We start from the raw sequence: 14569 nt of genomic DNA on the forward strand, positions 1-14569 counted from the left end.
CCCAACTAACATTCTATATACATTAAATTAAAATTAAATAAATTAAGCTAGTGATATGAATTTAATACGCAAATTTTATTATTATACTACTTGAAGATATTCATAACAAAATTTTCCGAGACTCTTCATTTTTGTATGCCTATAACTGTGATTTGGCTGCCCAATACATACAGGTTACATCTTTAAATTATTTTGGATTTAAAAACAGATGCATTTTTCCACCAATGAATCAAGCTTATGAACACAGAACATATTAGTAATGTATATATTATATTAATATTTGGACAGTCATGCAATCACGCCATTGCTTCTTGTTAGTTCATCAGGCACTAGAGATATGTTGATTAGCAGAATATCCTATTGTTATTAGAGAAGAAAAATTCGCTCTGGCGCTGGGGATTGAATCAGGGTCCTTGGTTCTATGTACCAAGTGCTCTAACCACTGAGTTATGCCGAAGTTCAATCCACAGCATCAGATCGAATTCCCCTCCTCTAGTGTCTTTCCTTTTGTGGCCTTACTCCATGTTCGACATATATATGACATAATATATTAACCCTTAGAAGCCGGAAGACTTATATCACTATTGCACGCAAATGTCTAACTCTTAACCACAGGTTCGTATACCTGCAAAATTGGCTAAATTCGTGTTGGGTTCGTTAGCCAAGCAGTTTAAGGCACACAAGATATGTCCGGCCAGCATATAGTGCCTAAGATTACAGGTTCGCATCCCCGCCACTGCAGTTAATTGAGGCTGTGGTAAAGGATGGGGAGGGTCCATGTAAAAGAACTGGTGTAATGGTATGCATGGAAGCTAACAGGGTTTCAGTTGACTGCAGTTGAAATGATTTTGATCCTTTTTTAAGAAAACATTACAAAAAAAAATTGTACTATTTTAATTAAGTGCAATGTCCTTAACGTTATATAAAATTAAAGAATATCAACTTATTTTATATATGAAATACAATTTATAACATACTATATCACGTCATGACCATACTACTAGCTGGCCACTATAATGGACGCATGACTCCTAAGGATTAAGTCAACTACCATTATACAAAGAGTACACTCAACTGAGTGAGTTGGTGGCCAGGATTGCACAGTATATGCATTGTTGGGCGAAGAATCTTCGTTAAGATTTATTTTTGGTCCTACAGAAGTTATCTGTTATGGTAACAATATTGTTACTAGAGGAGAATTTGCTCTGGCATTGGGGACCAAACTCGGGTCCTTGGTTCTACGTACCAACCGCTCTAACCAGTGAACTATGCCGAAGTTCAATCCATAGCACCAGATCGAATCCCAATCCTCCAGTGTTTTTCTCTTTGTAACTTTACTCCATGTTCGACATATATGTTGACATATATTATGTCAACTGCCATTATACAAGGAGCACACTCAATTGAGTGGCTTGGTGGCCGGGATTCCACAGCATATGCACTGTTGGGCGAAGAATCTATGTCAAGATTTATTTTTGGCCCTACAGAATTTATCTGTTATGGTAACAATTGTTATTAGAGGAGAAAAATTTGCTCCAGTGCCGGGGATCGAATCTGGGTCCTTGGTTCTATGTACCAAGCACTCTAACCACTGAGCTACACCGAAGTTCAATCCACAGATGAATATCCCTCCTCTAGTGTTTTTCCCTCTGTGGCCTTACTTCATGTTCGACATTCATTCATTTAGTGTTCTGTCCAACGGCAGGTCTTTCACTGCAAACCCAGCATTCTCCAATTTTTCTATTTTCTGCCTTCTTCTTTTCCTCATATGATCCATATATCTTAATGTCGTCTATCACCTGATATATTCTTCTATCCCGAACTGTTCTCCCTTATACCATTCCTTCCAGTGCATCCTTCAGTAGGCAGTTTCTTCTCAGCCAGTGACCCAACCAATTCCTTTTCCTCTTCTTGATCAGTTTCAGCATTATTCTTTCTTCACCCACTCTTTCCAACACAGCTTCATTTCTTATTCTGTCTGTCCACTTCACACATTCCATTCTTCCCCATATCCACATTTCAAATGCTTCTATTCGCTTCTGTTCACTTCATTATAATGTCCATGTTTCCGCCCATACAATGCCATACTCCATACAAAGCACTTCTCTAGTCTTTTCCTTAGTTCTTTTTCCAGAGGTCCGCAGAAAATGCTCCTTTTTCTAATAAAAGCTTCCTTCACCATTGCTATCCTCCTTCTGACTTCTCGGCAGCAGTGCATGTTATTACTTATAGTACACCACAAGTATTTGAAGTTGTCCACTTGCTCTACTGCCTCAATTAGAATTCGCAAGTTTATCTTCTGTATTTTTCTTCCTATGATCATGCTCTTCTTTGCATTTATCTTCATCCCATATTGCTCACAGCTGTCATTTAGTTCCAGTAGCATATCCTTTAGTATCATTTTCTGTTCAGTTAACAACACCATATCATCAGCAAATCTTATGCACTTTATTCTTCTTCCTTATACTATCACTTCTCCCATGTTCTGAAAACAGTTCTTTACTAAATCCTCCAAGTAGATATTGAACAGGGTAGGTGATAAAGGACATCCTTGACGTACCTACTCCTCTCCCAATTTTGCTTCCTTCTGACATTTCTTCTTCTATCCTAACTTTGACTCGTTTCATCCTAGATCATATATGTAACAGATAACTCATCGCTATGTTAAAATCGGCAGCACTTTGAAGAGAACAACCGCCAGGATCGCCACTGGTCCGCCGTAAATGAACACGAGATGGCAGTACAGTCACTAATGCAATTCAAATGGGAATTATGACGTGACTCCTTATGTAACAACTAGATGGCAGCGTAGTAAACCCGACAAACGTTGTTAGCCTTAAAGTCTATAAGGCCGACCTATCTGGGTATATATGATCTAGGGTTTCATATAAAGATTACTGAACAGTCTTCTCTCTTTCCAATCCACATCAATTTTCTTTAGGATCCCCATCAGTTTATTCTAATTCACTCTGTCAAAAGCCTTTTCTAGGTCCACAAATACTACATACACTTCTTTATTCTTCTCTAGGTATCTTTTGCTGATTGTCTGTAGCAGTCCAATTGAATCTCTCGTACCTTTTCCTTTCGTGAAGCCAAACTGCTCTTCCATCTTAGAATATAAACATCGATTCAGTATTCACAAGAGAATCTTTGCCAAGTGCGATATTAGACTGATAGTCCTGAACTCCTTGCATTTCTTGGCATTGTTTTTCTTCGGTATTGGAAGCAACACTGATTCCGTAAAATCTGCAGGCCATTCCCCTTTCTCATATATTTCGTTGCATAATGATAGAATTTCCTTCTTGTCTTCACCCAAGCATTTCACTAATTTAATGGGGATTCCATCAACTCCTGTTGCTTTCCCAATCTTCATTTCCTTAAGCGCTAGTTCAACTTCTTCACTTACAGTAAAATAGAAAATCCTTTTTAGTCAGGGAAACAAGAAGAAGTTTGCTGGAGCCAAATCTGGTTGATAGAGAAGATGGGGTTTTCATTCATTCAAAGTTTTCTGCCCAAGGGCAGATCTTCAGTACAGCTTCATTTCTTATTTTGTCTGTCCATTTCACATGCTCCATTCTTCTTCATATCCACATTTCAAATGCTTCTAGTCGCTTCTCTTCACTTCATTGTAATGTTTATGTTTCTGCCGCATACAATGCCAACTTCACACAAAACACTTTATTTTTATAAACTCTCACCAGAAATAACGCAAGAAATGGTCCCACACATTTATACTCTAAATTAAGTTAAGATACTACTTCTGTTGTTCTTGGTAAGTATACACTTATAACAAGACAAATAATATGGTGAAGCATTTTACAATGCTGTAATGTTATCTACAAGAATATGACATCTTGATAACATGATTACTTATCAATTCAATCGAACAACTATAGGAAAGCAATTCATAACAATGCTTTGGCTATTTGATATTCTACATGTAGGACTACTATATAAGTAATGTTCAGTTACAAATTAGATTATGTAGGCCTAGTTCTTAAAGATCATATTGTGAAATGAAGAATGCAATATAAAATTGTGCTTACCCTTTCTATGTACATTTTATACAGTGAACATTAAATTATTAATTAAATAGGCAGGCTATTGCTATGCCATCAGCTTATCATGTAGGAGGGGCAGGTTCATCCAGACAAATAAATGGAATGTACGAGTATACTATATAAAGACGACGTATGGGTCGCGACAAGATCATCTTCGCTGTTTCCGCATGTGCAGAATGCGCGGACTTGGTTAATATAACCCAAACTAACCAAACCTAACCTTCGTATATGCAAAATGTGTAACCAGAACATGAAAGGAACTTTTTGACTTGATCTGGAATGTACACGTGAAAATAAATTCAGGTAAGGATTATGCTGGCACTGCATGAGAGGTCTGCACATGCACCATACCCAAACTATAAAGACGTCACTGAAGCAGGGTTTCTTGGATTAGTCCCTTTTCTCCTGCCATTAGTTCAACATAACTCTAATCCTTTTTACCAGAAGGAGAGCAATAAGGAACTATTGGGCTATATCAACTTCCAAGGACTCATGTAGTGAATTTTCTACACAGCAAGTAACTGAGGAAATTCCCAGAGTTGGTCCTCATGTTCACATACAACACAATGAAATGATGAAAAACACTGTTGCTCTGCAGTATTTCTACTACATCTAGAGATAGCAAATGCAAAAGTGTATCTTCACATACAACACAATGAAATGACGAAAAACACTGTCACTCTACAGTATTTCTACTAAATATAGAGATATGACATGCAAAAGTGTATTAAGATATATTATTTAGTTTGGAAACTTTTCCATTCTGAGCTGCCATTAAAGGCAAAGCATACCATACAAAATAGAGATAAGACTGAAATAAAACAATAATTTTACAATAACTGAGTAATAAAAATATAAAGTGGCAAAAACAGATGATATAATAATGTTTAGAGCAGGGGTCGTCAGCACATAGCACACTGAGGCTAGTCTCTCTTACCCGTGGAAAACGCAGTGCACTAGGGTGCACTTTGTAGCTGCTAGCGGGTATGCTCTCTATCTCTCCCTGTTGCATGGCAGTGCACACGGGACAGCACTGCGTACCCTTTGCACATTTCAGCGAGTGCTGACAACCAGTGGTTTAGAGCATATAACAAAAGTTGCTGACATTGAAACAGATTGGGCCTATATAAATGATTTCGAACAATTTGTAAAGATCCCTTTCAATGAAATTAGGCCTAAAACAAGATCTAAAAATAATTATTTTCTCAACCCTAATCCCTTCAAGAAACAACTACAAATTTTGGGATTGACCTCCTAGTGCCAAACAAAAGACCCACCACATTGATAGTTTCAGCCTTGTAAAGATCTTCAAAATGCCAATTGCGGCCTTATAGATTTTGCACTTTTCTGAATTTAGTTCACTGGGTTGACCTGCACCAGTTTCATATCGTACTAAATCAAAAAGAAAAATGTTATTCAATCATGTGACTTATTTTAATGTAAATTACATAGCTGTTATAAATTACATGGAGAAGATGAAGGAAAGGAGAAAATGGAAAAACATCAATACATACGAAGGTATAACAAACTACAGGAAACTAAACAATGAATTAAGTGAAACTGTTTAGGTGAAGAGAGCTTGGATGAAAGAGAAATGTAAATAGAGAATCTGAGGCATTCCACATCAAATCGAACAGGCTTGTGATTTTGATGTTTCGAAACAGTTCGAAAATTTTTGTGTGTGTTTAGGGGGTTAAAAAAGAAATCCCATATATTTTTATTTCAGCCAAAAAAATTTTTTTTGAAATATAAATCAAAATTGAAAAAAATTAAAAATGGACACGCACTGATAGACATAAACGCTTATAACTTTGGTTCTGTTTATCGCAAAGAACTCATCTTAATCTCAATTGAAAGTTTAAGAATTGTAGTTTTATTTCACATAACTAATGTTGTTTTTTGGGATAATTTACTGTAAATACAACACTAATACATTTTTAAAGTTGAATTTTCAACATGTTCGCAAGAATTAAAAAAAATTAATACATAATCAATTTATTTCCCGTTCAATTTCCTCAATGTGTATGTAATTTGAAGATGGAACTGTGGAAACTGAATTGCAAAGAAATATTTTAGAATATGCGTGCGCTGCCTGTACTCGTAGGATGCATAGCTCCACTCAGCGATAAGAATCTGATGGGAGATAATATATTTTGACAATCATAAAAGCATTCATGAATGATGTTCAGTAAACACTTCCTTGCAGAAAATTACACTAATCCTCATTCCATAGGTACATAAAGAACCGATCATTGGTTTTGTGTTCGAGCCGAAATATGAGGCATGCAGCACGTGTGGAGCAATGACAGATGATACGACATAACAGACAATCTGTCTTATGTTTTATTATATCTTCGTATTATATTATTTGTAAATAAAATTGTATTGTAAAAAATAATAATACAAACAATGAAGCCATTCTCCTTCCCAAACATCGAACCCCAAATACAGATAAAAACGACAAATATCAATGCCAAGAGAATAATGTAGCATGCAAAAATAAAAATTCGAACATCTTGTTCAAAACCCAAATCTCATTCCTGGTAGTCCATGAAAAGAGGCGAAAAAAGATTGTTGCCTCTTTTCATCTTCTAACTGATCATGAATGTCTGGCAAAACATCTAGCCCATATTAAAAATCTATCATCACCAAGTTGTGTTTTATGTCAGAGCAGTGAAGATATGAATGAGTCTCATCCATACATTTATGAAGCCCTGACACAGAAGTCATGTACTGTTGCAAAATATTTGCGAGGAAGACTCCTAATGACATCAAAGTTCAACACAGCACAATGAACAAGAATATACTGAAGAAATTGAAGAAAACCAGATTCACAAATGCTTAAATCATTACAGATCACAGAAATGACTAGAGATTGAGCTCTGGTCCTGGTAAGAAACCATTATGTGACTAACATGTCCCTGAGCTAGTTGTGTTGTTAGAGTTGGTCACTTTTAAAGTACGAATTGTTTGCACATCCTATCTGTGCATGTTAACACACTGAGCTTTCAGAAAATCGACAGCCTGTCTAGAATTTCCAGAACACTTTCACTCAGTTCTGAGTGCATTAAACGATATTTGTCATACCTCTTGATTACACAACTTTTACCACAACACCCTCCACTGGGGTGAAAACACAAGGACCATAGCAGTTCTGAAGATGGCTCCCAAGTCGAAACTAGTCAACTAGTATTTATAAACTTAGTTCAAATTAACAGGTTAAAGTAATTATCATATACTGTATTTCTAAGATATTTCTCAGTAGTATTTAGATAACCATGTCGATTGTGTTGTTGTTTTCAAATGGCTGGAGTTTGATGTCACATCATTAGTCCTTGTGCTTCCCAGTAGAGTCCTGTTAGATCTTTTTGGTCTTTTTCCCCTGTGTCCAGTCGTCTGCAGTGTAAGAGGTGTACCTTGTTTGAAACTATATCCTCTCCACACAGGGAGCAGCATGATCCTGAGACAATTCCCATTCATTGAAGATGTTCACCTAAGCAGTCATGGCCTGTTTCCAATCTGAAAAGTGTTACTGCTATTCTTTGCGGAAGGTGTTTAATCTTATCAACATATTTACTGATGGCTTCATATTCAAATCTCTTTTGATGGTATCTAACAGGTCTGATTGTCCATTACCAAATAGCTCCACACGAGAAGGGATTCATTGCAGCAGGATATATTTCATCAAAATTTTGTACATGCTTCTGATTTCCTGGATGATTTTTGATATCATCTGGCCAGAACTGGTTATTGCTTATATTGCTGGTACTGAATCCACATGTACAGGGAATATCTTTTAACTGTCCCAGAGAGTTGCCATTTCCCGCTCCCAGGAGAACTTGTGATACCACACTGATGACACAGTTTCTAGTTGGCAGTCTCAGTGCTAGACTGGCTGCCGTACAGGGTGGATGCATGCTCCAATGCTCTTTAGTTTCTGAGCTGAGCTGTGCTTAACTATTTGTGTGAAGTTAGTGATTAGTGTGTGAAGTGTTCAGTTCCAATGCCATTTTCATTACGTGAGTGTGTGTGTATTTATAACACTTACATAAAATATAGAAAATCTTGTCCGAAAATGTGACGCAAGTTCCGACAGAAATTTCCAAACAGACCCGTACCTTGTGTAAAAACAATAAAAAACAGGTCTTTGGGCAGTAACCTCTGTCGACGTCGCAACAGACAGGTTGAAACCCTTGCTCCTGGGGGTCTGTCCACACGGTGAACTTCTACAAAATACGCGGCATCATACAGTAAGATCTATAATACCAACTGCCTTAACGAACAAAGGTTATTCAGTATATGAAGAAGTACACAGCATATCCAACGAGGGCAGTAATCGAAGAATCGACATAATTGCATTTAAACCTCCCTCTCTTGAAGGTTACATCATAGACTCTACTGTGAGATTCGAATCGCATGAACATCAGTCAGAAGAAGTACACGAGGAAAAAAGGAATATATATGAACCTTCTATCAATTTTTATAAGGACAAATACCATCTGGAATCCATCGTCATTACGGGACTAATGATAGGAGCCCATGGGACCATACCCTGGTTCCTAGTCGACTTCTGTAAATCTTTTGGCCTGCATAAAGATATTTTAAGAGATCTAACAATTGCAACACTCAAAGGATCAATAGCTATTTTCAAGCATCATACATATGGACCATGACTTTAATTCGGATCACTTGATGTTACTTCGTTTATTATCATGTGTTTCAATCTAATTCAAATTGTTATTTTTCACTCTAACAACAATGTATCACTAAGCCTCAAGGCATTTACTCTATTTATTGTATCATGGTACTATTTGTCAATGGCAACCTGTAGTGGTTACAGGAAGAAATAAATAAAAGCTGAAATGGAGTCAATCAGTGCTGCTGAACTTGAAAGTTAATAATAATTTTATAAGGTGTCAGCAATTTGTAGCAGTCAAAGAGGGACTTTTGAGAATAAAATATGAGCTGGGTAAGTACAAATAACTGTAAACTGCTTGCCTGCCAGGCAAACAGCGTGTGCATACATAGGGGGAGACAGTCGTTCTGCAGCCGCGACAGGGAAATTCCAACTCTCTGGTACAGTTAAAAGATATTCCCTGTATTATTATTCTCTTCTTACTTGAGGTCTATAAAAAATGTTCTGCAATGTCGTTGCAACTGCTCTCAGTTCTGCTTCGAAATTTGTTGTTCCTGGTCCACGTGGTATGTACTGAGAGATCATATGTTTCTCACTCTGTTGTTTGTCACACTGACAGTGTTCACCTGTGCTACATAAAGAACTATGCGAGATAGGTACTAAGAATGCTCACAACAGAACACAAACAGACATAGCTTTCTCTCAGGTGTTTTTGGAGTGCTGCTGTGCAGGAAGGAATGAATTCTTGGACCGCACAATGACAGGAGAAGCAATACAGAGAGTGAACGATGGAGTCTTGAAGTGCACTACTTACATTCTTCAACTCGAAACAACTTGAGAAACTAAAAAGTTCTAAAATGGATAGTCTAACTAAATAGAACAATTACACTTTCTTTAATTCAAAATATCGAAATGTATGCAGGAAAAAAAAAACTACAAGACAAACTGGCAAAGCAACTACTTAGAACTGGAATTTTCTAGTCTGCAAAGCACCAATATGTGAAATTAATGAATATATGCTGCAACATCACTTCATTAAATGACCAACTCTTGTTATTAAATCAAGAAACTACCTATAATATATAATGGAATGCAAGAAAATAATGTTTTCACTGTAAACTTTGTATCACTATACAAAATAAAACTTTTTTTTGTTAACTTATTCCTAAGTATTATCACTTAAAATTAATGTATTAAAGTCTATAACATCATCAAAAATATGTTCCTATTCACTTGAAGAAATTTCATAATTATTACCAATTACGGAAAGAGAATAAAATATACATTGTATAATACATACGTCAACCCATAGGGGTTCCACAGCACGAGGGCAGCGCTCATAGATGGCAAGGCCATGAGAAAAATCAATTACTTCATCTTCGGTACCATGTATTACCAATACCGGTGATGTCACTTTGGGAACCTTGTCAATACTGTAACATAAAACAACAAATTATAGTCATTTAAATTCTGCTGTTGTTGATGTCTTATAATTTCAGTCTGTGTGTGAGATGTGCTGTTCATACGAACTGTACTATCAACACATGATGAAGCAAACTTTTCTAATGGCTAACTATCATATAATTACGTAAGACAGCAAGTTCAATTTGGTCTTCAATTAAACTCTCTGCAAAATACTTACATGTTTGATGAACATCACACACAGTTCATTCTGTGGGAGATGTTTTTTTTTAATTAATATTTTATATAAAATTTCCAAAGCATAACTATGGGTTATTTCTGTTATTGATCCAATGAAGACATGTCCAAATTTTAATCATTGCTGAACAAATCACAGTGGTACAATGTCATTCAAGTGGCAAAACTACAAAGAGCTCCAGAGGGTCTTTCAGAGAAAGTACCACAAACTAGCACTTACAAGACTTGCTGTTCAGCAGTTAGTGAAGAAATTCAGGCATACAGGATCCATAGCCAATGAGCAGCAGCATGAACGGCCTCTGATCAATCCACAATAAATTACAAAGGTAAGGGATAGCATCACTAAAAGTTCAAAGGCATCTACAGGCAGGCTGAGTCGTAAACTGAACATTCTCGAGTCAACAGATGCAACAGGATAGGATCCTCGACTCAGTGGTCTCTCAGCAAAATGGGGCATCACCCCACTATGCACACACATTGTGCAAGATTACCTGAAAGAGATCTTTCCTGGCCAGTGGATCGGAAGAGGTTCGAATCACATGTGGGTTCCCCAGTCCCCTGACCTGACTCCCCTCGACTTTTTTTTTTGCATGGGGCTTTATCAAGAGTACCATTTACAAAACCATGGTGTCTAATTTGAATGAGCTAAAGTGGCATAAGGCATGCTGATATGGTTTGGAGCTCAGCATAGCAACATGTGATTCATTCAGTAATGGTTAACATTTGGACGTGTCTTCACTGAACCTTTAACAGAAATAAACCACACTTATGCTTTTCGTGAAATGTATAGTGACTTCATTGGCACCCTGTATATTCAGTATCAATTCTTGAACTCTCGAAGTAAATTAGAAAAGACGCAATTTTATAAAACTCTTAGCTGCAACATTATTTGGTGGGTCAAAATGCTTGTGTCTAGTAAAATAGTAAAAGAACAGAACTGGTAGGAAAAGTGATTCCTCAAAGTAGTTGCAGTTGGGGGAAGGGGAAAGGAATAAATAAAAAAAAAATTCCACAGATAAAATTTAAATACAATGATACAAATTAATAAAGAGGATGTACAGGATGAAAAAACTGAATCGGCATGATATCTAACTATACTACTGTCAGTTTAACTTCTAACCGTATGTAAGTGAATATCTTTGTATCTTTCCTTAGTAAAGAGTGCTCATTAGATCTTGATGGAAATACTTCAGAGATCAGAAAGGGCAATGTACAGTTGATTAATATATGAAATAGTATGCACTGGTACTCACTGTTACTCAGAATTGCTTCAGCTGGGAATGACTGGAATCAATTTAAATCTAAATCACTGTTATTGTTACTATTAGGTGCTGCCACACAAGTGTATGCTAATGTCAGTGCACTTATTTTCTTAAATAACAAGTTCCATATTTTTCAAAAACTCATTAAACAATAAAATTATTTCGTTGCCACTCTTTCATTCCATTTTATATTTATGTTCAATAGCAAAAGTTATTCAACTTCCTCCATGTTGTTGCAGTAAGAACTGAATACAATTTTGTGATGGTTAGAATAAAGTAAACAGGTTTTCCCTTCCTTTTTGTTTAGGTTATTGATCTGATTTACAGTGTCTCCATACTCATTCAAGAAAAGACGACTTTCTGATTATAATGTATTTGAAAAGGGAAAGACTTTTTATCTAATTGTTTCTTAAGTCATTGTACTGATATTGTAGGCCTATTACTGCATTATATTGTTATGCGTGTATATGATAAAAAGAATCAATATTACAATTCAATAATAATCATACAATATAACAGTACGATCTAATTGTTATGCAATAATGAATGTAATTAATAGGGCTCGGAAGTTGATGAAATATCATCTTTTTCTCTGAGACATCACAGACAATGCAGGATGCAATACAAATTCGTTTCACTACAACACGAACTAATATAGCCTACTTTTATTTTGCATTTTTCGGTCTTTTATTGTCTACATACTGGTCATTTTTAGGAAATGTTCTACTTTTTGTTGCATTTTTGCACTTTTCTGCTCATGAACGGACTTTTTTTTTATGGTGTAGTCATAGTCTATATTAGAGAACCTACTGCAGATTGCTTACACAATTCGATTGCATCATACAGGAATTTTCTTTATGATTGCATTAGCCTTGACTTCTGATCACGTATGTTACGAACAAATACTGCAGCCTCAGTTCCCGCAGTGAGCATTCTGTATCTCACAAGTGAAGATGTAAAAATGCCGAAAGTAAAACAAAGCAGATTAAGTTTTTTTGTGACAGTGACTGAGTTGGATGACAATGTACTTTCCACAGATAGAAGTATACTATTAGTTTGTTGGTATTTTACTATTAAAATCATGGTCATTTTAATTCATTTTAATGTCATATTTTCATAAATTTAAGGTCATTTTATACGTCATTTTTCTGTGATTTTTAGGTCATCAACTTTCGATCCCTAGTAATTAATTTTCCTAATATTTTCGCTAAATATTACAGAAGAGTAATAAATGGACAGACAGATTTCCATAAAAAAGAACAGTAGGCCTATAGCACTATAGCATATTCTAGTAGTATGAAATCTATACAGGGTGTTTCAAAAGTAAAAAAATTAGGGATGAGAAGTAAAAATGAAGAGAAGCAAAAAAGTTCCAGTAAACATGGATCCGCAAATTAACCGTTTACAAAATGCCATTTTGTGCTGGTTGGGGCCCACTGAATACTAAGTACTAATTCCAATAAAAGCAGTGACAATTTTATTTATCAATCACGAGACAATAAAATTAATAATTTTGGCTTAAAGACCATAGAAATGTGATTAAACATACCCAACAGAAACTTTTTTGTTTGAACAACAATAAAGTTTCTGAATACAGTATGGTACAGTACAGTATGAACTTGTTAACTGAACAATTTTATAGCAGGTGTTCAAAATGCTGACCATGTTCTTGAATGTATCTGTCTAGTCTTCTCCGCAAAGAACAGCAAATGTGTTCGAGCAATCCTGGGTCATTCTTCATTTGCTGGAACGCATCTACAATCCAATGCTGCAATTCTTCAGGTGTGGTGATGTCTGTTGTGTAAACCAGACTTTTTGCATAACATCACACACAAAAATTCAAAGAATTCAAATCTGGTGATCTAGGTACAGGCATTCCTCTACTTATCCATCATTCACCTTATCGTCTGTCTAGATATCATCTCACACTTAGAAGGAAATGGGATGAGGAGAGTGTGGCATACATATGAAGCATGAATGCTGCTGCTTGATTCACTGCAGGCCTTAATCAGCAAAAAAATGGCATTATCTAGTAAACAGTTAATTTGCAGATCCATGTTTACTGGAATGTTTTTGCTTCCCTTCGTTTTTACTTCTCATCCCTAAATTTCTTATCATCACTTTTAAAATATTTTGTATATTTAAATTTCTCAGTTAAATTCAGGCATTTTTAGGTGAAATTTCCAAAATGACTTACCATTATGTATTTTCTTATAATGTTTCTAATTAATCTTGAATAAATAATTACAGCTTTTAATATATTATGTTGAAAGAAAATTGATTGACTACTTCCATAATGATTAAGAATTGTGTTACTAATATTGTTGTTCTGTCAAGTACTAGGCCATAATACCTGCTACAGTCTTGAGTTGTCTACCCATTCATCAAATTCGATAACAACAGAAATGAGGAATTAGGTACATCACAAGTTACGTTTAAATAACTGGTGAAATCATACTAATAGGATATCTTAATAATATACAATATCCGAAGAATGCCTTAAAATACTGTCTGAAATATATATATATATATATATATATATATATATATATATATGAGGGTGAGAGGGAAAAGAAGGTATCTGGAACTGGAACAGATTGAAATTTAGACAGACAGAAGATGCATAAGACAATCAGAAGTTAACCTTATATCATTAAGTGTAAGTATTAAAAAGAAAAAACTATACATTACAGTTCATCATATAAAAATAAATACAAAAAGTCCACCTATCCACTTATATAAGCAGATGGCCAATTCTTATCTGTCATAATATGTTCAAATGTATCAATTGTCTGTAAAAAAAAATTACGAAATCGTGACAATATGAGAATATAGGATGTCTCAGAAGGAATGTAAAATACTTAAGGATAATGTAGTTTGGGTTAACCTACATACATCAATTTAATCTGATATATGTACAAAGTCTAACGGTTGGGGAGAAATTAAAGGGA

The 14569-nt window shown here is 35.6% G+C and overlaps 1 protein-coding gene across 2 annotated transcripts in view; it reads right to left on the reverse strand.

Annotated features, from left to right (window-relative positions):
* LOC138694485 (alpha/beta hydrolase domain-containing protein 17B) overlaps nucleotides 1-14569 on the reverse strand; it is a 69457-nt gene that overhangs the window by 12878 nt on the left and 42010 nt on the right. For both annotated transcript variants that reach the window (XR_011330952.1, XM_069818252.1), the window contains exon 2: nucleotides 9998-10130. Coding sequence is in view for 1 of the 2 variants with exons in the window: in XM_069818252.1 (XP_069674353.1) it covers nucleotides 9998-10130 (133 nt within the window). In the remaining variant the exon portion in view is untranslated. The remainder of the gene's footprint in view (nucleotides 1-9997; nucleotides 10131-14569) is intronic.

The sequence above is a fragment of the Periplaneta americana genome, chromosome 2 (assembly GCF_040183065.1).
Source record: "Periplaneta americana isolate PAMFEO1 chromosome 2, P.americana_PAMFEO1_priV1, whole genome shotgun sequence".
Lineage (NCBI taxonomy): Eukaryota > Metazoa > Arthropoda > Insecta > Blattodea > Blattidae > Periplaneta > Periplaneta americana.